This window comes from Pteropus vampyrus, unplaced genomic scaffold, assembly GCF_000151845.1.
Source record: "Pteropus vampyrus isolate Shadow unplaced genomic scaffold, Pvam_2.0 Scaffold11, whole genome shotgun sequence".
In the NCBI taxonomy this organism is placed as follows: Eukaryota; Metazoa; Chordata; class Mammalia; order Chiroptera; family Pteropodidae; genus Pteropus; species Pteropus vampyrus.
In genome coordinates this window covers 6,582,916-6,609,651 of record NW_011888792.1, presented here as the reverse complement: position 1 = coordinate 6,609,651, position 26,736 = coordinate 6,582,916, and the positions used below count along the sequence as shown (strand labels likewise).

Genomic DNA, 26,736 nt, shown 5'->3' with positions numbered 1-26,736 from the left:
ACTCCCACCTGATTGATAGGACTTATCCCTCAACTCTTTCAAGCCTTTGCTTAATGTCACCTTCTCAGTGTGGCCTACTCTGAATATTCTATTTAAAATTTGACACCCTCCCAAGTTCCTTCCCCATTTCTGATTCCCCCCATGTGAATTATTTATGTTAGCCTGAACATACCCTCACTTTACATTCCCTGAGATAACCCTGCCTGTCGCTTCTCCTTTAAATTTTGTAGAAAAGGGGCGGAGCTCTAGACGAGGTTCATAGAAAGGAGGGGCAAATCCATAGGCTCCATCCCCTTGCGTAGCAGGCGGAGGCCAGACGAACAAGCGAGGTGTTCTCGCACTCTTCTCCGGAAGCGCGATTGCGGACGGAATTACCACGTGATTGTGACGTCAGGACTCCCGCGCCGGGCGGCCTGACGCCCTCGGCTGTCGTGGCGTGGCCGGTTTTCACCACGGTGTTGTGGCGTTTGCGGTCTTTTTCTCCAGACTACTTGGGCCTGGTCTCGGACTTAAAGATGTACCACAACAGTAGCCAGAAGCGGCACTGGACTTTCGCCAGTGAGGAGCAGCTGGCACGACTGCGGGCTGACGCCAACCGCAAATTCAAGTGCAAAGCGGTGGCGAACGGGAAGGTGAGGACTCCGGCTGCCGCCCCCTTGCCCTGGCCTTTAAATTCTTGAACAGCTGCGGGACATCCCCCACCTTCCCCACCCTCCTGGCTTCAGGAGGCTCCCTGCACCCCTCCTCCTCTCCTGGCTCCGCAGGTGCGCGTTCATCTGTTTAATAAACAGGCAAGCACCTTGCCAGATGCTGTGAGTACAGAGACCGACGCCATTCCATAGTTTAGTGGTAGATAAGTAACCAGTAACATGGCGAAAAAGACTTTGAGGGATGTCTACGTATGGTGAAACTAGAGCCATTCACTCGTCAAACGGGAATGTCGGGGAATGCTTTTCCCAGTAGTTGATGCTAAGATGGGGAACGAACATTCGAGGAGGACAGAGCCACAGGTGCAAAGTGGGAGGTCAAGTTGTATGGCGGGTTGGTGGAATGTTCTAGGTCCCGTGTAGTGGAAGCTGAGCACCTGTGCAGGAGAAGGTAGGAAACTTGCAAGTTGGAAGTAAGGAGTTTGAATTTTATGATCAGTGGTTGGGGAACCTTTGAAAGATTTTAAAAGGGGAAATTAACTTTATCAGATGCTATTCTAAGTAGACCTCTGGCATCCTGGCTTGTAGGGGGCAGGGTGGAGGGAGGGAGGCCCGGGACCGTTTGCACAAATTAATTGACGGAAGATGGTTTGGGTTATGGCCTGACAGTCAGGTTCTTCCTGTTGTAGCTCCCAACTACCTTTTCTGACAGTGCCCAACACCCATTTAACACTGGCCTCCCTTCAAATATTCCATGTCTCAGAACTGTTGGAACTGAGATAATATACTTTTTACCTTTAAGTCCTTCTATTGCGTATCACTTTGTGCTGCTCAAAGTAGTAGTATTGTGCTGTGTGCCAGGCAATATTCTAAGTATTTAGAAAGTGTTAGCTCTTTTAATACTCATAACTACCCTCTGAGGTATAGATTACTCTTATGCATGCTTTACAGCTAAGGAAACTGAAGAACAAAGAGGTTGAATAACTTCTCAAGGCTGTATTGCTAGTAAATGGCAGAATCGGAATTTGGACCCAAGGAATCAAGTTCCAGCATTCCTGCTCTAAAGCACAAGACCATGTTGTCTTTATAAAGTTAGCACTTGTGTTAGTTTCCCGGGGCTGCCATAAAAAAAATTACCACAAACTGGGTGGCTTCAAACAACAGAAATTTATTGTTTAACAGTTCTGGAGGCTAGAAGTCTGAGATAAAGACTGGTCAGTATTTGCTCTCTGAAGCTTCTAGTAACCTCAGGGCAGCATTAACTCCAGTTTCTACCTCCATCCTTATGTTTCCCTATGTTTCTGTAGCTTGTTCTAATAAGTATACCAGTCACATTGGATTAGGAGCCAACTCTGCTCCAATGTGACCTTACCTTAACTAGTTACATCTGCAGAGACCATATTTCCAAATAAGGTTTTATTGTGAGGTACAGACTACCTTGTTTTATTGAGCTTTCACTTTATCGTGCTTCATAGATATGTTTTTTCTTTTTGCAAACAGAAGGCAAGATCTTCCACCAGCAAAAAGATTACTATTTGCTTATTGCAGTTGTAGGCAACCAAACCCATACTATCTCAGAGGTATGCCTATACTAGGGGGTTAGGACTTCAATATATTTTTTATTTGGGTAGTTGTAATTAAACCAGTAACAGCACCTAATAATGGATATTTGTTGTAAAATTGTATTAATCATCTAGTGGATTCTGTAGAGAGTTTACAAAGATGAATAAAAGGTAATGTTTTCAGGCTCAGAATTATCCTTGAGTAACTTGTTGATTTTTACCTCAACCTGTGTGACTTAATTACTGACTGAGAAAGGAATCTTAAAAACTTCCAGCCATTAACAGTGTGTATCTTCTTTTTGATTTCTAAATAATGACATCAAACCTGGGAGCGTATGCACACACTCCATCTTGATTGCTTATACCTTATTAAAGCAAATGTCCAGCTGACATACTGAGAAATCGTGAAATTATGGTATAGTTTTAGATTATTAAATGTTTTCTTAAAGCTATTTTGTGTCATAATTAACAATTCTATAAAGAGAAAATTAGGTGTGAATTTCCATTTGGCTGGAGATATAAACTAATCTGGATAGAAACATATTTTTAAATTATTTAATTCACTGAACTTACGTTGTAACTTGTGATCTAAAGGTTCTTCCAAATGATCCAGTCTTTCTTGAGCCTCATGAAGAAATGACACTCTGCAAATACTATGAAAAGAGATTATTGGAATTTTGTTCAGTGTTTAAACCAGCAATGCCAAGGTCTGTTGTGGTAAGTTATGGTAGTGATGAAGTATAATCTCCTTCATGTTCTGAAATCTGACCTTCTAAATTTGTAACTCAGTCCTCTATCCACTTAATTAAAAAATGCACCTTGGTTATATAAATATATAATTTATGTATTTAAGTTTTTGTCATATATTTTTCAATAACTGCCTTAAATTATGGATTCCTATACCATATCTTACAAAATGTTTCAAGTCTCGTTTCATAGTCAAAAGAATTTTGAGATCTGCTAGACATGTCATGACATCTTCATTATATAGAAAAAAAAAAAAACTTTTCCAAAGTCTTCAATTAATGAGCACTAGAACTGGGACCAGAACATAGACTAGTGCTTTTTTAAAAAACTCTATCACACACATGTTTGAAATAATACATTCATTAATCCTTTGTAATTATATACCCCAGCTGAAACTCATGCCATAAGGAATTTTTAAACCTGATTAGTAGAAGCTGGAGGTTTTCTTTGGGTAAAAAACTGTCTTGTAGTTGTTTCATATACATGGTTCTGAGGACCCCACTTGTCTCTGTGTGTGTTTGCTATAGTGGGGCAATGGTGAGAGAAACAGGTAGTTAGAATTTCATGGCTATATGGATTTACTGTCTCTATAATTATTTCTATGTATTTTTTTTTATAGAAGATAGATTAACAAGCTGAAAGATAAAGAACAAAAGGAGTATAAAATATTTTTTCCTTATTTCACAGGTTTGTCATGAAGATCAAATATGAAAGTCTCTATTCATTGAAAGTATCTTAAATTTTAAAATTATAGAGAGTGAATAACTTAAGACACAATAGGGAATAAACCCCTAGGAAATAATCTCCATTTTTATAGTTGAAAAAATTGAAGATTATTGAAAATATCAAGTCCAAAAATATTCATAGTGTCTTAGTTTACCAGACCTTCATCTGAGAGAGCAATGATTCTGGAATTGTTTTAGATCACTCAGTTAGCTTCTATCTCCAGATTTAGTTCTGTTTTTTTTTTTGTTTTTTTTTTTCTCATGAAAGAGTACAAAAAGTAGTAGATTTAAGTGATTTTTTTTTTTTTCAGATAAAGAAACTGAATCCTGGAAGAAGAATTTCGTTTTTAACATAAAATGACAAAATATTTCAAGGAAATATTCTTTTTTTCTAAAATAAATAAACGTTTATTTAATTGGTTCTAGCCAAATGTCATAGTAGCTAAAAGTACAGGCAGGTATTAGTTGAATCTAGCCTTGTCCCTTATTAGCTGTGTGACAAGTCAGTTAATCTCATTGATAATCAGTTTCTTTCTCTGTAAAGTAGAGATAGCAGTGCTTCATCTAATCCTTTAAGCTGTAAGGATTAAAATAAGATGATAGTTTTGTGCTTGGCACAGAACCTGGCACATGGGATGCAGTTAGTAAACAGTAGGTGATGCTGCTTCTGTTTGATTTGGCAGTAGTGATCACGGTTAATATCAAATCTGGAGTAGATTTAGAGAGAGGGTGTACTGCACCAACCGTGTTACGCTGTCAATATTCTTTACAAGATTGACTGGTTAAGCTGTGAACATTGTATTTTTTCTCCTTGAAATTTTTCTAATTTGGGCCACTTTTGTTACTCTGAATTCTTGAAACACAACTTTTTAAAAATAAACTGGGAACCAGTAACCATAGGAAGGAGAACTCAGGATGGGTTGAGGAAGACAACAAAAGGGTCTTTTGGCTCTGGCATCTCTATAGTAATTTATCACAATTTATTTGATTAAAGAAGAATTAACAAGTTTGGTATTTTATATGGATAACTTTTCAGAAAAACTTTTGATAAATAAGTTTTTTTTAACAAATTTAACGTGAATAGATTCTGATAGTATATGTATTTTTAACTTTAGGGTACAGCTTGTATGTATTTCAAGCGTTTTTATCTTAATAACTCAGTAATGGAATATCACCCCCGGATAATAATGTAAGTACAAGTCTTCTATTTATTGATTTTCATCTATGAAGACTTTTATCCTAGTGTGTGTGTGAGAATGACTTCCTAGTAAAGGATAATTTAGACTTGCATTCTATTCTGAACTTAAGATCCCTCATTATACTCCTTAAACATCTATAATAATACTTCCCTTCCTGTAATACTGATGGCATCTCAACTTTAACTTGCCCAAATTCAAATTCTGTTTTTCTCAAGCTAGCTTCCTTAACATCCCTTTTTGTTAGTGGCACCTTTCGTCTTCCAGTTAGTGCAAGTGAGAATCATTAGCAGTAACTCCTCCTCTCACTATATCCAATCAGTTTACAAGTCCTATAGCTCCATATTTATTTCAGTTGAACAAAGGTCTTTTGTGATCCTGCTCTCTGCTGAGCACTATGCTTACCATTAAAGATAAAATTGAAATTAGTATGAGACTCATCAAAGAGCTTGCTGTCAATCACATTGTCCTTGTTTACTTTTTCTCCTTCTAAGTCCGATTTCTACCAGTCTAAGTCAGTCCCTTGCTACTTCAATCTTGATTTTTGTGGTAATCTTACTACTACTTTCTAACTCTGAAATTTATGTAGTATCCTTGAGAGTTTCATAGGTTTCTTCCTGAGGTAATAATCCCCTGTTCAAATGCCCTTGGAGACTTCTACCGACGGGCTTTCCACACTGTTCCTTTAATCTACTTTTCATCCCGTACTCAAATGGTTCATATATGTGTACTATCGTATTTTTTTCTCTTCCATCTATATTTCATGATACAAAGTACTCTTATTCTTCAATTATTCTTCCAGATATTTAAGTGGAACTATAGAAACTGCCATTAAGTTAGTAATGGTTGAATGCTGTGGCAATGTTGTATGGTTCAACCTAATTTTATAGTCTAATGGATTAAAAATTTAGGAAACTATTTGTTCCTCTTTTTAAGAAAAAAAAAAATGCCTTGCGGTGTCTAGCATAATCACGTGTGAATATTAGGCAATTTTAGAATGTACTTTTAGAAATAAAATGTTTAGATATTTTTCGGAGTATATACATTACCCCTTTGTGTGTGTGAGAAAATGACTTCCTAGTAAAGTGTAATTTAGACTTGCATTTTATTCTGAACTTAAGGTGCTTCATTATATTCCTTATGTTTTCCTCTAGGCTCACCTGTGCATTTTTGGCCTGCAAAGTAGATGAATTCAATGTATCTAGTCCACAGTTTGTTGGAAATCTACGGGAGAGTCCCCTTGGACAGGAGAAGGCACTGGAACAGATTTTGGAGTATGAACTGCTGCTTATACAGCAACTTAATTTCCACCTTATTGTCCACAATCCTTATAGACCGTTCGAGGGCTTTCTCATTGATTTAAAGGTAATCTTGTTGATATAAAGGAAACTAATAGAGTATACTCCTTTGCTAACGTTCTGTAACCAAAAGAATCCAAAATTATAACTTGTAATTATCTTAATTGTTACAGCTGGACCTCAAGGGCAGTATAGTTCTCAAACTTAGGTGTGCATCACCTGGTGGTCTTGTTATCTCATTGCTGGGCTACAGTTCCAGAGCTTCTGATTTAATAGGTCAGCAAATACTGGTCCAGGGACCATAATAAGGACAATTATGAGTTTAGAGTAATGCTTTTAAAGACATAAGATAATTCTTTTTAACTGAAGTGTACTGTCATAGATCTGATTTAAAGAACCATAAAAAATTCTTCATTTTAAACTAAAAGATTGCTAAGTGACTTTTTAATGCATCGTGAACTGGAATCTATATGTAGGCATAAAAAATATAAGTAAATAAACATTGATAAAAGCATCTTATTTTGTTTTGGCTCTAAAAGAGGATTTGGATGGTCTGAGTAAAGTCAAACAGAAGTTGGAAACTGGTTCACTAATCTCAATTGAGAGGTGAAATTTGGGGACCTTCTACATGCCAAACACTAATAAAGCCAGGAACAAGACAAGAACTGCTTCAGCTTTTATACACCTTACAGTCTAGTGGGAAGGACAAGCATATATTCAGTGTGCTCAGTAATACAGAGGGGAAGTATAGGATACTTTAGGAGGAGATAGCAGATTGAGAAAAAGGGAAAACAGTTCTGAGAAAGTGTCATTTAAAATGAAATTCATAGCAAGAGTAGGAATTAAGTGGTGAAAGAGCATTCCAGTCAGGCCTCTCTGGTCAGAGGCCCAGATTCAAGAACCATAGTGCACTAAAGAACCTAAACAGCCTAGAGATTGCAGGGGAAGACTGCCATAGAATGCTGCCTGAGTGGAAGGCAGAGTCTAGACTGTGGAGGTGATGTTAAGGATTTTAAATAGAGCAATGGGAAGCCAGTGAAAGATTTAAATCTAGAGAATGGCAAATCAGTTTTGCATTTTTAAAATAAATTAGGTTTACATCTTAAAAAAATCATGTTGGCAAGCTCATGCATCAGTCCCCATCAGGTATTTATTGCACATCTATATGTGTCATGATAATGTAGAGAACAGGTTAGGATGGTTGAAGGGGTACCAGTTAATAAGCTGTTAGTTTGACTCCTGTAATGGCAGGGGGTACAGAGAGAGCTTGGGCTTCAGAGATAGTAGGCAGAATCAGTAGAGCTTGAGGTTTAATTGCTTGTGGAGAGTGAGAACAGAGGAGGAACTCCTAGGTTCTGGCCTGGGCACATGGTGGTATGCTTTCTGATACAGGAAATACCGGCACAGGAGAGATTTGCTGATGGTGGAGGGTTTGGGAGTTGATGAATGTGGTTTGGAACATCATGAATTTCCATTGTCTGCAACGCATCGAATGGGTAGTCATTTGTGTCTGGAAGTCAGAGAGGATGGCTAGGCTGGAGGTACAGATTTGGGCATCATTGCCCCAGGAAAATTTAAAGTGGGTTGGCCATGAGGACCACTTAAAGAGTAGGTAGAGAGAGATAACAAACTGGTAAGAAGATGGAAGAATATCCAGAGAGGTAGGACTTTCTAGAGAAATGAAGGGAAGTGGGTTACTTTTAGAAGATGAGTATGCGCAACTCCCAAGTCCTGCTCAGAATTCGGACAGAGTTAAAGTAGACGGATAACATTTGCTGGATTTTGTGCCAGAAAGGTCATTTGTGATCTTGGTGAAATTAGTCTCTATGGAGTATGGAGGAAGAAAGCAGATTGGAGCCAGTTGGGGAATAAATAGGTGAGCAAACAAGTATACATAACTTGGATTATTAGATGGCTTGTCTTTGCAGTGGAAAAAGAAGATAGGATTTAGAAGATGGGGGAACTGCTGGAAATGAAGGAAAGGGATGGTTTTTGTTTTGTGGAAGAAACCGATGTGGAAGGCTAGCAGTAAAAGAAAACTTAAAGGGAAAAGTGGAAAATAAGTAGCTCAGGTTTCTTTTTGGAGTAAGGTAGCAGGGCTGTCATGGGTTTCTCAGCAAGATAGAAGGGTTGCCTTAGAATAATAGCTTTTTTAATGCAGGGAAAGAGGAGAGGGTGGATGAGGATAGTGTTTTGCCTGGGGATTTGGCAGTGGCAGGAAATGAGAGTATCTTTGTTAAAAGCAGAGATCATTTATGAGAGTTACGGAGTTTCTGAGAATTATTAATGACTTCAAGATGGAAAATGTTTAACATGGTCACTGAAAAATAGAACAAATTTTCTATGGAACATTATCATAGCTAGGCAGTATTGAAAGCCCTGCTGAGATCAACGAACCTATTTATTTCTTTAGCAGCACCCAGAGATTTAGATATGGTTCCAATGCAGGTTTATTGAATTCACCTACTGTTGAATTTTGCCAGAAATGTGTTGGCAGCATATTGGGACAGGATATTCAGGAGGGAAAGGACCAGAGGACACTAGTGAGTGGAAGCAAGTAGAATGATAACAGACCAAAGATTTCTGAAGAGGAAGTCAAAAAACAGCTGCGAAGTAATTGAGCAAATGTATCTGGAAGAGCAACGCGGTGGTCAGAGTGGAATGTCTGAATTTGTCGTATCAGAGGTCAGAGATTTTAGGATAATGACAAGACCTTGGCAGGACTACACAATTGTATGTGATATTTTGTTTCAGAGTACAGAAAAGATTTCTTACTGCTTTGGGACCTGAATGTTAATATGTAAATCCAAGGATTTAGGGCTCATCTTAAAAGATAAGAATTGTCAGGAAATATGGGAACTTCCATATTTCTTGGCATATTCTAAAAATAATTCTGTAATCAGACCAAGGTTAATTTCCATTTACCTTCTCCAAAGTAAACTTTGAGTAGAAGGAATTTTAAATCAAAATGAGGGGGCAGTGCTTTAGTTCTAAATGTGGCCTCACATTGAATCACCTGGATTGCTTGGAAAGTTTTTACCTGGGAGTACGTAATTCTTAGGTCAACTTCAGACCCAGTGGAATCTCTAAGAGCCTCAATTGGAAAAAGACAAAAGGGGATTAACATAAATCAGAATAGCCAAGAACTATGCTTGAAACTTTAGCTATATTACCTTAAAGCATATTTCTTATTTAAAGATTGTATTTTCAATACATGCTAATGGTGAATACAAAATATTTTTACATGAAAAGATTGTTGCCGGAGTATAGAAAAGGAGTTACTTTTATGAAAGTATCCTTCACTGAAGCACTTCCTGGTTAACATAAATATTTTGAACTGTCGTTGCTCCATTAAACCCTTGCAAGTGATAACATTTGCAAACTTTTTTTCTAGACCCGCTATCCTATGTTGGAGAATCCAGAGATTTTGAGGAAAACAGCTGATGATTTTCTTAATAGAATTGCGTTGACGGATGCATACCTTTTATATACACCTTCTCAAATTGCCCTGACTGCCATTTTATCGAGTGCATCCCGAGCAGGAATTACTATGGAAAGGTATTAATTTGTGTTTTAACTTAATTCAAACTCAGTTACTCAGTTTCTTCCTGAAGTCTGAGTTTTTAAGGTTCATTTTGCAAATAGAGTCTTTTATATCTCCTATGGCTGGAGGCGTTAGTGAGTGCAACTGAGGGAAGAAACAAATCACCTTTTAAGGAAATGTTTAAAAATTGAGTAAGATATCCTTGAGCTAAGATGATCCATTTACAACTAAGGTGGAAGTAAATCAGGTGATCCCGAAAGACTGATACAGCTAATAGTATATGACAAATTTAGAAGTTTTATGAACTGGTAAGGAACATGAGTATACAGAATTTGTCTGCCTTGTTTTGTCATCATTCTCTTGCTGTGGAGAATGTGTGTCATATAGAAGTCAGTAAAGATTTGTTGAATGAATAATGCTTTAGGGAATGGCCAAATGAATTGCAGTTGAGCTATAAATAGAGCTAATACGTAAAAAAATGTACACTGAGAAGCAGGCTCTTTGATAAACACTTTACATGAATTAAGTTGATTCTTAAAGCATTAGCTTGTATACAGATTAACTAAATATTATACCCATATTATATTTATTTATAACTTAAGCACAGGCTAGCAGCAAATTAGACTTTAAAAATTTTTACATTTATTTTTTTTTTTAAGCTTTTGAAGTTCTTCATTTCATTCCTAGAAATTGCTAGGGAAGAAAGATAAAACCTTCTAAACTTAAACTGTTCTCTGTGTTTGTAATCCTCCATCCATAATCTCAAAGTCCATTGGTATGGTGGCAGCAAACAAGCAGATGTGTTTTAGTCTTTAATCAACTTAATGGGAATATTTTTCCTTGGGAAAATTGTTACAGATGATAGGATACTGCCCCAAACATCACTGGAGTGTGTATTTGGCATTTATGGTAATACACCAGGTTACCTTTCTAGGACATGAACAATTCTGTATTTCAAAACAAATCCAAGACAAGGGATTGTGGGCTTTTGTATCTTGTTTAATTTATTGTATGCCTCTTGTCTACAAATGCAGCTCACCAGCTGTATATAAATTTATATATTTAATCCGAAAATGGTTTATAGTCCATTTAATTTCTAAGCAAGCCTTTATTGAGTGCCTTTTATGTACCATGCACTGTACTACACTTTAGGAATATAATAATGAACAAGCTGTGAATCCTCGCCCTAGTTTAGAACGATAGTCATGCAGAAAATTGATATCAGTTGAGTTTAAGTGTGGAGCCTCTAGTCTCTAAGGGAAGAAAGCCTCTTTTCCACAATTCAAATAACCAGATGATTGATAATCTGTTTAAGCATTGTATCTTATGCAGTGTATATGCAGATTCTTCCATAGGTGAGATTTTTCTTAGAGGATTTTTTGTAAATTGAGAAGAATGAAGCAAGTTAGTTTATTTCTTCTTTAAAATTTACTTAGTTATAATTTCTGCTAAATTATAATTTATTTATGATAAGCGAAATTGAAATTGTACCTTGAGCTCATTTCAAATTAAATAAGCTTTTGTAGCATTCCCAGGAACTATAATCATTTGAGTACTTTTTCCTTTGATGAAATACTTTCGAATCATTAACTTCACATTTACTTTGGAATTTTTTTGAGTACAATGACATTGCTTTTATTAAAATTTTTTAAATTACAGACATACAGTATTAGTTTCAACACAGTGGTTGGACATTTATATAACTTACAAAGTGATCCCCCCTAGTAATTCTAATACTCACCTGACATCATACATAGTTATTACAATATTATTGACTACCTTCTTTATGGTGTACTTTACATATCTGTGATTATTTTATAACTACCAGTTTGTACTTCTTAATCCCTTCAACTTTTTTTACCCAGCCCTCCCAAGACCCTCCCATCTGGCACCATCAATTTATTCTCTGAATCTATGAGTTAGTTTATTGTTTTTTAGATTCTACATACTTATGAAATTATATGGAATTTGTGTTTCTCTGACTTATTTCAGTTAGCATAATACCCCCTAGATTCATGCATGTTTTCACAAATGCTAAGATTTCATTCTTTTTTATGGCCAAGTAATATTCCATTGCATACATGTACCATAATTTCTTTATCCAATTGTCTATTGATGGACCCTTAGGTTGCTTCCATATATTGGCTATTGTAAATAATGCTGCAGTGAACAAAGGGCTACATGTATTTTTTGAATGAATGGTTTGGGTTTCTTCAGATTAATACCCAGAAGTGGGATTGCCAGGTCATATTGTAGTTCTATTTTTAATTTTTTGAGGAACTTCCATTACTGGTTTCCATTGTGGCTGTACTACTGCTTTAGTCTCACCAATGGTGCACGAGGATTCCCTTTTCTTCACATCCTCACCAACTCTTATTTGTTGATTTATTGATAGCTGTTATGACAAGTGTGAGGTGATAGCTCATTGTGGTTTTAATTTGCATTTCCCTGATGATTAGTGATGTTGAACAGCTTTTCATATATCTGTTGGCCATCAGTATGTCAGGTTCTTTGCCCATTTTTTAATCAGATCTTTTTCGGTGTTAAGTTGTGTGAGTTCCTTATATGTTTTGGATATTAACCCCTTGCTGGATATATCATTGGCAAATATCTTCTCCCATTAAGTAGGTTGTCTTTGTTTTGTTGATAGTTTCCTTTGCTGTGCAAAAACTTTTTATTTTATAACTTTTTATTTTATAACTTTATTTTAGTTCGATGTAGTCCCATTTGTTTATTTTGTTTCCATTGCCTGATAAGACTTATTAAGAGTGATAGTTTACTCCCTATGTTTTTTTTCTAGGAGTTTTATGGTTTCGGGTCTTACCTTTTAACTCTTTAATTCATTTTGAGTTTATTCTTATATACGGTATAAGAAAGTGGTTGTTTCATTTTTTTGTGCATGTATCTGTCTAATTTTCCCAGCACCATTTATTGAAGAGACTATCTACCCCATTGTATATTCTTGCCTCCTTTGACATAGATCAATTGACCATATAGGTGTGGGCTTATTTTTGAATTGTCTATTCTGTTCCATTGATCTGTGTGTCTTGTTATGCCAGTACCATGCTTTTTTGATTACTATAGCTGTGTAATATAGTTTAACATCAGGTAACATGAACCTCTAACTTTGTAGTTCTTTGTCAAAATTGCTTTGGCTATTTGAGATCTTTTCTGGCTCCATATAAATTTAGGATTATTTCTCTAGTTCTGTGACAAGTGCCATTGGTATTTTCATAGAGATTGCATTGAATCTGTAGATTGCTTTGGGTAGTATGGACATTTTAACGATATTAATTCTTCCTATGAGTAAGGTCTATGCTTCCATTTATTTGCCTCTTCAGTGTCTTATAATTTTCCAAGTACAGGTGTTTTGCCTGCTTAAATTTATTCTTAGATTTTTTTTTCAATGCAGTTGTAAATGGGGTTGTTTTCTTTTTGATAGTTCATTATTGGTGTTTAAAAATGCAACTGATTTCTGAATGTTAATTTTGTATCCTACTTACTGAATTCATATATCAGTTCTAACAGTTTTGGGGTGGGCTGTTTATGGTTCTCTATGTGTAGTGCCATGTCATCTGCAAATGACAGTTTTACTTCTTTCCAATTTGGATGCGTTTTATTTTTTGTGCGATCGCTGTGGCTGAGATTTCCAATACTTTGTTAAATAAAAGTGGTGAAAGTGGACATCCCTGTCTTATTTCTGATCTTAAGGAAAACGCTTTTAGCTTTTCACTGTTGCGTATGATATCAGCTGTGGGTTTGTCAAATATGGACTTTATTATATGGAGGTGTGTTTGCTCTGTTCCCACTTTGCTGAGGGTTTGTATCATAAATCAGTGCTGGATTTTGTCACTTTTTCTGTATCTCTTGATTATATGTTTTTATCAATTTGTTAATGTAGTGTATTACATTAATTGCAAATATTGAACCAACCTTGCATCCCAGGAATAAATCCCACTCGATCATGGTGTATGATCGTTTTAATATATATCTGAATCGGTTTGCTAATATTTTGTTGAGGATTTTTGCATCTGTGTTCATCAGGGATATTGACCTATAATTTTCTTTTTTTGTATTGTCTTTGGGAATCAGGGTAATGGTGGCCTTGTAAAATGAGCTTGGGAGTCTTCCCTCCTCCTGAAATTTTTGGAATAGTTTGAGAATAGGTATTAATTCTTCGAATGTTTGGTAAGATTCACCTGTGAAACCATCAGGTCCAGGACTTTAATTTGTTGGGAGTTTTTTGATTACTAATCAATTTCGTTAGTACTTATCGATCAGTTTAGGTTTGTTTCTTCTTGACTCAGTCTTGAGATATTGTATGTTTATAGGAGCTTATCCATTTCTTCCTGATTGTCCAATTTGTTGGCATACAATTGCTCATAGTATTTTCTTACAATCCCTTGTATTTCTGTGGAGTTATTTGTCACTTCTCTTTCATTTCTGTTTGTTTATTTGGGTCCTCTCTTTTTCTGGATGAATCTGGTTAAAGGTTTATCAATTTTTTATCTTTTCAAAGAACCAGGTCTTGGTTTCATTGATCTTTTGTATTTTTTTTATTTTTATTTTTTAGATCATTTATTTCTGCTCTCATCTTTATTATCCTTCCTTCTACTCACTTTTGGCTTTGTTTGCTGTTCTTTTTCTAGTTCCTTCAGGTATAAGGTTAGATTGTTTAGTTGAGAATTTTCTTGTTTCTTGAGGTAGGCCTGTGTTGCTATGAATTTTCCTCTTAGGACTGCTTTCGCTGTGTCCCATATATTCTGAGTCATTGTGTCTTCATTTTCTTTTTTCTCAAGGTATCTTGAATTCTTCCTTGATCTCATTATTAACCCATTCATTGTTTAGTAACGTATTATTTAGCCTCCATGTGTTTGTGTATTTTGGGGTTGTTTTTTTTTTTTTCATTGTAACTGATTACTAGTTTTATAACATGATTGGAGAAGATGGCTGATATGATTTGTCTTCTTAAATTTTTTGAGACTTGCTTTATGGCTTAATATGTGGTCTATTCTGGAAAATGTTAGAACTGCACTTGAATGAATATTCTGCTTTTGGGTAAAATGTTCTAAAAATATCAATTTAAATGTATCTGGTCTGATGTTTCATATGAGGCCACTGTTTCCATGTTTATTTTACTGCCTGGATGACCTATCCATTGATGTCAACGCATTGCTAAAGTCCCTTGCTATTACTTTATTACTGTCTCTCTTTCCTGTTATGTTTGTCAATATTTGTTTTATATATTTATGTGCTCCTATGTTGGGTGCATAAATCTTTACAAGAGTTATATACTCTTGTCACTTTAATCCCTTTCTCATTATGAAATATCCTTCTTTGTTTCGTCATAGCCCTTATTTTAAAGTCGATTTTATCTAAGAATTGCTACGCCAGCCTTTTTGTTTGTTTCCATTTGCATGAAATATCTTTTTCCATCCCTTTCAGTTTGTGTGTGTCTTTTGAAGTGGGTCTCTTATAGACAACATATCTATGAGTCTTGTTTTCTTATCCACTCAGCCACCCTATGTCTTCTGATTGCAGCATTTAGTCCATTTACATTTATAATTATTGATAGGTATGTAGTTATTGCCATTTTATTGTTTTCTGATTGTTTTGTAGTTCTTTCCTGTTCCTTTTTTATTCTTTTGCTCTGTTCTCTTGTATGTTGATGACTTTCTGTAGTGTCGTGTTTGGATTCTTTTCTCTTTATTTCTTGTATATTTTTTGTAGGTTTTTGGTTTGTGGTTACTATGTGCTTCATATATACCAAGCTATCTTTATAGCAGTCTATTTTAAGTTGATGGTTGGTTAAGTTTGAACACATTCTAAGTCATTACCATTTTTACTCACCTCCTCCATGTTTATTTTTGTCATTGTTTTTACTTCATTTGTGTGCTTGTGAGCTTCTCTTAATTTATTATCATAATTACACGATTTTGTTTTGCCTTTTAACCTTTGCACTGGTTTTTTGGTTGGTTGATCCACTGTGTTTGTCAGTGAGAATTTCTTTGCTATATTTTCTTATTCATATTTTTATTTTTTCTTCTAAAGAAGTCCCTTTAACATTTCTTGTAATACTGATTTGGTGGTGATGAACTTCTTTAGCTTTTTCTTGTCTGGAAAACTATTTATACTTTCTGTAATTCTAAGTGATACCTATGCTGGGTAGAATAATCTTGGATGTGGGTCCCTGCTTTTCGTCACTTTTAATATTTCAGGCCAGTCCATTCTGCCCTGCAGAGTTTCTGTTGAGAAATCAGCTGACAGTCTTATGGGAGCTCCCTTAAGTGCTTTTCTCTTGCTGCTTTTCAGATTCTATTTGTCTTTAACCTTTGGCATTTTAATTATGATGTGTCTTGGTGTGGGCTTCTTTGGGTTTATCTTGTTTGGTTCTCTGTGCTTCCTGTACTTGTATGTCTTTCCTTTGCCAGGTTAGGAAAGTTTTCCATCATTATGTCTTCAAATAGGTTTTCAATCTTTTGCTCTCTCCTCCTCCTCCTACTGTCCCTATAGTGTGAATGATACACACTTGATGTTGTCCCAGAGGCCCCTTAAACTATCCTCATTCTTTATTTTTTGCTGTTTCGATTGGGTGTTTTCTGCTACTTATCTTCCAGATCACTGATTTGATCCTTTGCTTCATCTAATCTGTTGTTGATTCCATCTAAAGTATTCTTTATTTGTTATTCGTTATTTCCGATTGGTTCTTTTTTTATGGGTTATATCTCTTTGTATAAGTTCTCACTGAGTTCATTTATTCTTCTTCTAAGTTATTAAGCATCCTTATGACCAGTGTTTCGACTTTAGTATCTGATAGATTGTTTGTCTCCATTTCATGTATTTCTTTTCCTGGAGTTCTGTTGTGTTCTTTCATTTGGGATGTTTCTTTGTCTCTCTTTGACTACCTCCCTGTGTGTGTTTCTGTGTGTTAGGTAAATTTGCTACATCTCCCAGTCTTAGCTGGGTGGCTTTATGTAGTAGGTGTCCTGTGGGCCCAGTGGTACAGTCTCCTCGGTTACATGAGCCAGATTCTCTAGGGATGTTCCTTGTGTGGGTTATATATGCCCTCTCATAGTTGAGCCTTGATTGCTGTTGACACATCAGTGGGTAGAATTGACCCTCAAGACTGACTGGCTCTATGGATTGGTCATGACTACAGTGGACAGGCTGTTATACATAGGCTGACCCCACAGGGTGAGATTCACTTCAACAGGCCTCTGGTGCCTGCCAGGTCCACCCTTTGGGTCTGTCATTTGTGGAACTGGTTGGGTGGTGCTTCGGTGTGGTCTGAAGCTGGACACTGGTGTGTTGGGTCTGGGGCCCTTGGCGAGAGGGGCTCCAGTGCAGGCCAAGGTTAGCTACTGCCTGTGCCCAGCCTGGGGCCACTGGGAGGGTAGGAACTACAAAGTGACATGTGGTTGGTAGCTATCTGGGAGAGGCAATGCAGTGAATCAAGCCTGGCTGCCACTATTGCAGGCTCAGGGCTCCTTAGCATGAAATAATAGCATGCTGAGCCCAGTCACTGCTTGTTTGGGTTTGTGGACCTTTGACAGATTTTAGAAAAGTCTACAGTGTGGGCCGAGGCAGGTTGTTTGTATGGAAGGGCCACTGAAAGAAGTTCTGACTGGGTGCCCAAGTTGGGTTGGGTGGGGTCTCAAGGAATCACCAGGGCAGGGCAAATGGTGTTAAGCAGATTAATGGAACATTTATATTTGGCAGACTGGGTAGAGGAAGGTGTCAACAAAGGAATCATTGCACTTGCTAGCACGTCCCATCCTGGAGAGAGCTGCTCTGCTCCCTGACTTTCCAGCCCTTGCTCTGAAGCTATTCAGTTTCTCCCCTTATGTCCCTCATGCTTTTCAAGCTGTTGCTCCTGTGCTAGAGTGCTGAGCGAGTTTGTGCATGGTCTTTTTAAGACCTGCAACCCCTAGGTATCTAAAAGTCTGTTGTCTTTCTTGGACACAAACCCCACTGCTTTTCATAGCCAGATGTTATAGGGACTTCTTTTACCAGCACTGGTGTTCCAGGCTTGGGAGCCCAGTGTCGGGCTAGGATTCCCTTGCTGCTCAGGGGGTCCTCCACAGCCAAGATATCCCTCTTGATTCTTAATTGCCACACCATGGGTGTAGGACCAGCCCATTCACCATCACTTCCCCTCCTACCCATCTCAGTGTGGCTTCATCTTTATATCTTTAGTAATAAGAATTCTATTCAGCTAGGCTTCAGGTGGTTCTCAATGATGATTGTGATGTAATTTAGTTATAATTTTGACGTGGTTGTGGGATGAGGGGTGAGCACGGTGTCTACCTACTCCACTACCTTGACCGGAAGAATACGATATTGCTTTTACATTTATTGCTAATTTCAAAAAGGGAAAGCCCTTGTGCTGGTGATGGTTTAGATTATAATTCATAGGATGCTGTGTTGTTAGTTCTGGGTTTTCTTTTTCATTGTATTTAGATCTTTATTTCTCATTTCCTAGTTTGACTTCTTAGATGTTCTTGCTTGCCTATGGATTTTTTTTAAGTCAAAATATTAAAATTCTAATTCAAGATCGAGATTAAGAATTGCTGCCTTAAAGTTTCAGAGGTGAAGAATGTGGTCAGTTAACTCTTAGAACAAAATACATTACCCTTATGCTTAAGTTTCGAGTTTTAGAAAAAGGGGAAAAACTTACTTTGAATTACTGATAACCAGAAATGTATTAAGTGAATTATTCCCACAGCAGATGATGAAGATATAATATCAAACTTAGTTATCAAAGTAATGTAATATAAATAACCTGGGTAGTTTAAAAGACATATAGCAACAAAATTTCTTAAAGAACTGTCTCTATTTTTGTAACTATTTCATCCAAGAGAGAATTTTTTTTTTGCATTCATATTTGAAAGATTACTTCTGCCTTGAGAATCTATTTGGGCTGTTATCAATTATAGATCAAGTTCAGGTACATAAAACCTCAGAGTAAACATTTAAATATAGGAATTTTACTCTCATACTACGGTCATTGGCTCTGAGGAAATCAGATAACTAGACTTTATATTCACTTATGGAAAAGTATTAACACCTTTGATTTGGACTTGGTGCAGATAAGATGTAATAGATTTGTAAAGTATCGAGGTGATATTCTTACTGGTTTGAATAACTGTTAGTCTCAAGAACAACTGTCGTTAACATGGACTTGGTATTAAGGGGAGAGAGAATCCTTACTAGTATCAGGTTCTACCTCTGTTACTTCCTAGCTTTGTGACTGGGGAAGTTACAAGGTCATGACTTATCTGTCTCTGACTCAGATTCCTCATCTGTAAAACGAAGTTAGACTTATAACGTTTATATATTAAACACTTAATGTTAAAAGTAATGACCATTGCTACTGTTATTTTCATACCTCTGAAAGCTTATGTTATAGAAATTATTTTGAACATTAACATTTTTTAACCTAAGTTGTAAATCCGTAAGACCATAAGAGCTATAGATTATAGTTTTGTAGAGTTCAAAGTATTGTTATTTAATACTTTTTAAATAAATTAACTTTAAAATTGACCTTGATGAAATGAACATGGAGAAAAATATGCTGTCAGGTTTTCTCGAGATGCTGTATGTGTACAACAAATTAAATTATTTTTCCTTTCTTACCAGTTATTTATCAGAAAGTCTGATGCTGAAAGAGAACAGAACTTGCTTGTCACAGTTACTAGATATAATGAAAAGTAAGTAAAAGAATACAAAATATTACACTGCTAATTTGTAAATAAATATCTTGATACTTAACTTGAGATAACAGGTTATTGTTTATATTTACTTTCATCGAATTATGGTATAGAAGCATGAAGCATGTATTGGTGAGAAACAGAAGTTATGTGACAGGACAGTTTTCACGCATATAGAACTTAGGAAAGTAAAAATGTCCGATTCAGAAAAGGTTGAGATTCAAAACGGTCCTTTTAAAGTGTACACAAATATGAGATAAGCACTGAAAAAGATCTAAAGGGAACTAAATTTAAGTATAATATTTAAATTTGGAACTTGTGTTATAGGTAAATCAACTTTAACTAGTTAACATGTGTTATTTGTTAGTTATTTTGTTAGCTGATATTACAAAAACTGTGGTTCTTAACTGGGTACAACTTTTGCAATATCTGGAGACATTTTGGCTGCCATAACGTGGGGAGTAGTGGTGGCTGCTACTGGCATCTAGTGAGTGGAGGTAAGAATGCCATTAAACATAAAATTCACATTAAACCCTCTAGGTAGGCTGTAAAATGGCCCCTCAAAGATGTCCCTGTCCTGATCCCTGGACCTGTAAATTTTACCATATATGGAAAAAGGAGGGAGTTGCATATGTAATAAAGGTAAGAATCTTGAGATGGGAAAATTATCTTGAATTACCCAGGTAGAGCCTAAACCCAGTCTCAAGAGTCCTTATTAGAGAAAGGCAGAGAGAGAAGTTTGACACACAGAAGGCAGTGCGAAGACAGCAGAGAGAGAGTTGAAGATCCTGGCCATGAAAACTGGAGTAATATGGCCACAAGCCAAGGGATGCAGCTACCAGAAACTGGAATAGGGAAGGATTCTAGGGAATGGATTTTTCCCCTAGATCCTCCAGAGAGAGAACATAGTGGCTCTGCCAACATTTTGATTGTGACCCAGTGAAACTGATTTCAGTCTCCTTGGCTTCAGAACTATGAATACATTTTTATTGTCTTTAAGCCTTACTAAGTTTGCAGTAATTTTTAATAGCCTCAGGAAATAATAGAGCCTAACAAAGAATTATCCAGCCCAAACTATAATGCTGATATTGAAAAACCCCATCTTAAGGGTTGAGTAGAACCTCCAATTACCCGATTGGCTAGGTATTCAGCCCTCTCTATTCTTCATTCTTGTCCATGCCACACTGAGCGCTCTTGGATCTCTGGCTACTCTCTAGGATTAAGTCAATTGTCTCCAAAACATTTTGTGCCATTGTTCTTAATTAAATTTGTAGTTTACTGAATAAACCAATAAAATATGGTACCAAAGATCTTGATTTTGGGTGATAGTAAGTGGATGTAATTTTTATATTTTAAATGTTAAGATGCTTTAGGACATAGAAGTATCATTTCTTGATACCTACTTGAAATGATCTTGAGCGCTTCCCTCTGAGAACGATAGATTTGTGATTTATCTTAAAACTGTAGGTCTTCAGTTATACCACTAGAGGGTTCACATCCAAAGCTAATTGTAACCTGGCATTGATAATTAGGATTGTGGAATTTAGTAGGTAGTAGGGGCCTTAACAATAACCCACTGTGCTCATTTTATAGCTACCAGTTTTATTATTGATTTCATATCAGTACCTTATTTTTTACTCCATTTACTTTAATACAAAATAAGAATAGCTCTTGATAAAATACTCAGAGCTTTAATGACATTATATCTTATTCATGATATTTCAGAACAAAGGTATTGTCCAAAGGGTGTCGAATCACAAGTATAAATTCAATTGAAAACACTGCTTTACTTGCATTATGAAGTAAGTCAGTGGCATAGTCACCCATTTGGAGCATGTGGCTCGCTAATAATAAGCCCTGCTTCTCTCATTTCCCTGATAAATCTTGAGATTTATGTTCTTTAGTTTATTGTAGTTGAATAACATAAAAAGTCCAGGTAGAGGATGTTTCTGCAATTTTAAAGTCCTTGCTTTTAGCCTAAGGAGGACATTGTTTTCTTGGTGATGGTTTGACGTATTGGTTCTATTAAAGCAAAGGATCACTGTTTGACACGTTTTTACTAAGCAATCCTCCCTTTTTTATAGGTTGTGTAGTAATAGTTTCCTTTGTAAACAAGAGGTACACTCTTGATCTACCATCTATAGGATAGAATGTTGTGAATGTGGTTGTTGGCAGGGAACAAAGCTTATTTGCTAAACCATGTAGAGATTTTTAAAAAGCCTTGAAACAGCAAAATGACAATGGGATTTGAAAAAAATACTAGATTGTAGAGCATGCTTATCTTTATGCTAGACATCAGGGGTCCCCAACCTCTGAGTCGTGGACCGGTACCAGCCCATGTCCTCTTGGGAACTGGGCTGCACAGCAGGTGAGCTGTGGGCAAATGAGCAAAGTTTCATCTGTATTCGCACTGCTCCCTGGCACTAGCACCACCACCTCAGCTCCACCTCAGATCAGCAGGCATTGGATTTTCATAGGAACACCAGTCCTTGGTGCCAAAAAGGTTGGGGACTACTACTATACATGATATGGGCTAAGCAGCCGACAGCTATCATTACTTGAGCTAAAAGTATGGTGTTCATTGGATTTTAATGCAGAATACATATCCTGATAAGGATAATCACATAATTTCAAGAGTGTTATGCTGTTCCCATAACGAGATAGAAAAATATTATTCAACTCCCTTATGAGAACAAAGCTTTTTATTGTCTAGTATAAATCTTTTTTTCTTTATCTCCACATAGGCATGAGAAACTTGGTAAAAAAATATGAACCACCCAGATCTGAAGAAGTTGCTGTTCTGAAACAGAAGTTAGAGAGATGTCACTCTGCTGAGCTTGCACTTAACGTAATTACGTAAGTAGTTGTGACAGTGTTTTTCAAGAATAGATATAATCGTTATCCTGTCCATGAGACAGTCTTCCTAGGGAATCCCTGAACCTCTTCTTGTCCTTTTAATCTTTGGATTCTTTGCAGGTCTGAGATCTTGTCTGAGGAACAAGTACACTGTTCTGGACTTATTTCTGTTAGCTAGAATAGGGAAACTTGGTGTATTTTCTTTCAGTAGTAAACTTTATATTGAAGATAGAATAGGAAAATGTACTGTTGGGTGTTCCTTATGATCCATAATGTCTCTTACTGATTTGTAGGCTGAATGTGCAAATCACCATATTCTGGCTCTTTATGCTTTGCAGAGTGAAGGATCTGCTTCAGCTTTTAGGAGTGTTAACAGTTGGGGATCTGGGCAGGTAATAGGAATGGTAAACTATTTTCTGTGGAATGCATTCTGATTCAAAAGTTCTACCTTATTCGTTAAAATGTAGTGGGAGTTAGATCTGGCATGTTAAGATGCATTTGAGATGTTTTTGATCTCTATAATTGTTGAATATATGCTACTATAGGAGAAGCCAGAACAGCATTCCAAGGATTTAAGGTACACATGATTCGAAGTCTTTAACTATATGGTATAATACAATATCCAGAGATTTCTTAAGTATACAAAATATGGGACTATTTATAACTGCAAACAATGGTTTAATATGAAACTTAAAATTGGTAGATTGCATCCTGGGTTTCATTGGTAGCTAAGAGGGATGAAGGTGTGGTTACAGAGAAATAAACAATGTTGACTTTAATGAATGAAATAGTAGTCTCTCCCATATCTGCAGTTTCGCTTTCCATGGTTTCTGTCAATTGCTGTCCAAGAATATTAGATGGAAAATTCCAAAAATAATTTATAAATTTTAAATTGTGTGCTATTCTGAGTAGCGTGGTGAAATCTTGCCATGTCCCACCCAAGATGTGAATCATCCCTTTGTCTAGCATATCCACACTGTACATACAGTATTTTAAAACTACATAAATTATAGTTATAATTGTTACATTGTTATTAATCTCTTACTGTGCCTAATTTATAAATTAAACTTTATCATAGGTATGTAGCTATATAAAAAGATAGTATATATAAGGTTCGGTACTATTTGAAGTTTCAGGCATCCATTGCCGGTCTTAGAACGTATTCCCCGCAGATAAGGAGGCACTAGTGTATTGCAGCACTGATAATGTTTTTTTTCACACTGATGGGCTTAGACCAGGGGTTGGCAAACTATGGCTCATATAGGTCAAATCCAGGCCACTACCTGTTTTTAGAAATAGTTTTATTGGAACATAGCCACACCCATTAGTTTGCATATTGTCTCTGGCTGTTTTCACACTACAGAACAAGAGTTGGGTAATTGTCATGGAATCTGTTAATGGCCGACAAGTCCTAATACATTTACTATCTGTCTCTTTAATGAAAAAATTTTCAGTCTCCAGATCATGGAACTACTATCAATCCTAAACTAGTTAGTTAGGTAACTGAATGGATCCATATAATATAAACTTTCCATCCGCTTTGTACCATGCAAAGCAAATTCTATATACCTGAGTACTTGAGGGGTGCTTCTCAAACTGTCTGTAAAGAATTATTATTTTTCTTTAAATTCATTATAGATCTATACTTTTGTAAACTATAATGACATTAATTACTAGAAAAATGAATAAAGACAATATAAGCTTCAGTTTTATTAAAGTCAAAATTAATCTCAAATTTCTATAAGTTTCTAAACACACTTAGTTTCTGTATTTATCTTATTACACAGTGCAAATGGTTCATGGACCACACTTATAAGTACTACATTAGGATAAACTATTTGTTTTCCTTGGTCTTCAAAATGCTTTTATCTTTTTCATTATATAAGTAATGACTATATCATTAAAGTCATTCAATACAGGTAAACCAAAGATCTATTTGACCAAAACCCAAATCTCAATTGTAACTGCAGTGTTGTAACTTAATAGTGTTTACCTTTTTGCCAACTCTTTCTCTGCATCTGTGTACGAAACAAGTTTTTTCTTATTAATATTTTCATATACATTATACAACATTTAATAGTATCAGTCTTTAACTCTTGCCTGTCTAGGTGAAAAAGCAGCATCACATTAGTATTTAAATTTGCATTTCCCATTACTATGAGGTATTAATGTTTCTGTGTTTAAGTCATTTGTGTTCTTTATTCCTAGCTTATAACCCTTGACCAATTTTGCGACATTTTGTTTTGTAGTTCATTTTATATGTACTCATCTTTTTATATATTCTATAGCCATTCTTTTTTCTTTCACTTTGTGATATATAAATTTGTCCTTGTTCTGTGCTTTTACATCCAAATAATTTTTCTTACCCTAAATAAATCTATAATTTTGCCTTTTGTCAGCTGTTAAAACCATTTAGAATTGTTTGTGAATGGTGTGAGGTAAAATTTTAATTTTTTCCAAATAACCTGCCGTACCAGCCATTTAATATTTCATAAATTTCTATATAGCTTTTTACTTGTCAGCTGTAATCATTTTAATCTGTTTAAATCCTTGCTAATACCATACATTTAATTACCATAGCTTTTATATAGTGTTTTGATGAGACTTACACAAAATCTCCATACTTCTGTTGTTTTTTTGCTGTTTTTGCATAATCTTTCCCAAGTCAGAGTTAGATTTGACAAATTCCATGAAAATTTCTATTAAGATTTTTTCAATAGAATTATGTTGAATTTAATGATCAATATGAAAGGTATTGTCTTCCTATCCATAATTCTTTTTCTCTTTCCAAAAAATTATGTTGAATTTAATGATCAATATGAAAGGTATTGTCTTCCTATCCATAATTCTTTTTCTCTTTCCCTTTATCTAGGCTTGGTTCTTTAGTAGATATATAATATTTCATATAGCCTTGCTAGTTTATTTTATAGTTGTCAGTTATTAAACTGTTTATTGATTGTTGCCTAATTACAGGAAGAAGAGGAAAGGCTATGAAGATGATGATTATGTCTCAAAGAAATCCAAACATGATGAGGTATGTTCTCCAAAAGTAAATATTAAGTTATTGTACATTCTGGTGTGACCACACTGTTAAGAGTTTTTTGTTCCAGAGTGCAAGAATTATATTTAGAGGTGTAGGTTTTGAAAGTCTTCACTTATGTTGTTTTGCATCCTTCTTTATGTAATTTGTCCATTATTAGAGATTTTTTCTCACTTCTGACTTCTTAGTCTGTTCTGAAACAGTAAAATAGTTCCTTGAATAATCTTCCTATGGCCATGGAAAGCAGCAGGGATATACATGCTAAATTTTTGCTATATTTTTTACTCTTCATGGATTCTTCAACCCCACCCACTTTTTTAAAATTATACCTGGCAAGTCAGATATAAATGAATAATCAGAGGCAGAAGGTCATAACTGTACCTTTATTCCTGTCACTGGAGTAGTCTGGTGAGACCATGTTATATTACTATAAGATTAAACTACTAGAAATTCTCCTAGTTTATTTACCGTCTGTGATCTTGGTAAAAACATTTTTCTAGAGGGAGGCAAGGCTGTAAATCATAGTAGTTATGCTTCACTATAATGTTACCCTTACTACCTTTACTTTCTTTCTTAGGAAGAATGGACTGATGATGACCTGGTAGATTCTAACCTTTGAAATTGATTTGTCAACCCTAATAACAAATCAACAGAAGGATGAAGCATGTTCGGCATTTCAATTTATTTACAAATGAAATAATTTGAAAGCATCAAAATCCAGTAAACTTTTCTATTTATTTGTTTTTCCTTTCAGGGTAGATTTATGTGAAATAAAACATCTTCAAAGGAACCAAAATATCACCTGGTTTGGATAATCTTGACCCACCATGACTAATATCAAATTAGTCTTTCTAAAATAGCCAAACGAAAGCTCTAATTTATTTGCCTATATTGTTTTAAACAAAATGCAATAAGCAAACATCCCTTTTGAAACAACAGAACTTAGCAGTCGGCTTTAAACATGCTAACGAATGCTTTTTGCACTCTAGAAACCTTTATAAGTGGTTTCTCAAATGCCATCCTGATATATCTGTTATTCGTATGTTACTACTGAACTGCAAGATGTACTTCATCTGTTATAGGGTTCTGAGAGCTAGTCACCCAGAGTAACGAATATTTGTTTTCCTCATTTTGTTAACTGAAAACATTTCCAAATAGGTTTTTTGAAAAAGAAACAAATAGTCTTTAGTAGTTGTCTAGATAAAAAGTTGTCTAGATAAAACCTCAAATTGCTAAAAGGTAAGGTGGGTAGTAGCAAATTGTATGTTCGAGTCCATTAATCTATTAGATTACCTAAGTGAATCCATATAAATTGTGTTTCTAGGAATTACTCAGATTGAAAGGAATTGATATAAAAAGCAAAGACTGTGGCACCAAATTACTTAGGTATGAATCATGGCTACCTCTATAT

The 26,736-nt window shown here is 35.7% G+C and overlaps 1 protein-coding gene across 2 annotated transcripts; it reads left to right on the top strand.

The window, feature by feature from the left end:
• The first annotated feature begins 337 nt into the window (after positions 1-337).
• CCNH (cyclin H) lies at positions 338-26,126 on the top strand. 2 transcript variants are annotated; one of them, XM_011377790.2, is made up of 9 exons: positions 338-632; positions 2,804-2,926; positions 4,797-4,870; positions 6,032-6,242; positions 9,570-9,733; positions 19,359-19,429; positions 22,174-22,285; positions 25,259-25,319; positions 25,903-26,126. In XM_011377790.2, the coding sequence occupies exons 1-9, from the start codon at positions 516-518 to the stop codon at positions 25,942-25,944; spliced, it is 975 nt and encodes a 324-aa protein (XP_011376092.1). In that variant the 5' UTR covers positions 338-515; the 3' UTR covers positions 25,945-26,126. The 2 variants fall into 2 exon arrangements, with proteins under 2 accessions (XP_011376092.1, XP_011376109.1); XM_011377807.2 differs by lacking the exon at positions 338-632 and adding an exon at positions 640-764 and having other exon boundaries at positions 25,903-26,123.
• Positions 26,127-26,736: the final 610 nt, after the last annotated feature.

Bases quoted from the DNA above. Each gene is read 5' to 3' on its own strand.
- CCNH (XM_011377790.2), top strand. From the start codon at position 516: ATGTACCACAACAGTAGCCAGAAGCGGCACTGGACTTTCGCCAGTGAG. The intron at 9,734-19,358 runs GTATTAATTTGT...CTTTCTTACCAG, and splicing joins GCAGGAATTACTATGGAAAG to TTATTTATCAGAAAGTCTGA. The intron at 19,430-22,173 runs GTAAGTAAAAGA...ATCTCCACATAG, and splicing joins GTTACTAGATATAATGAAAA to GCATGAGAAACTTGGTAAAA.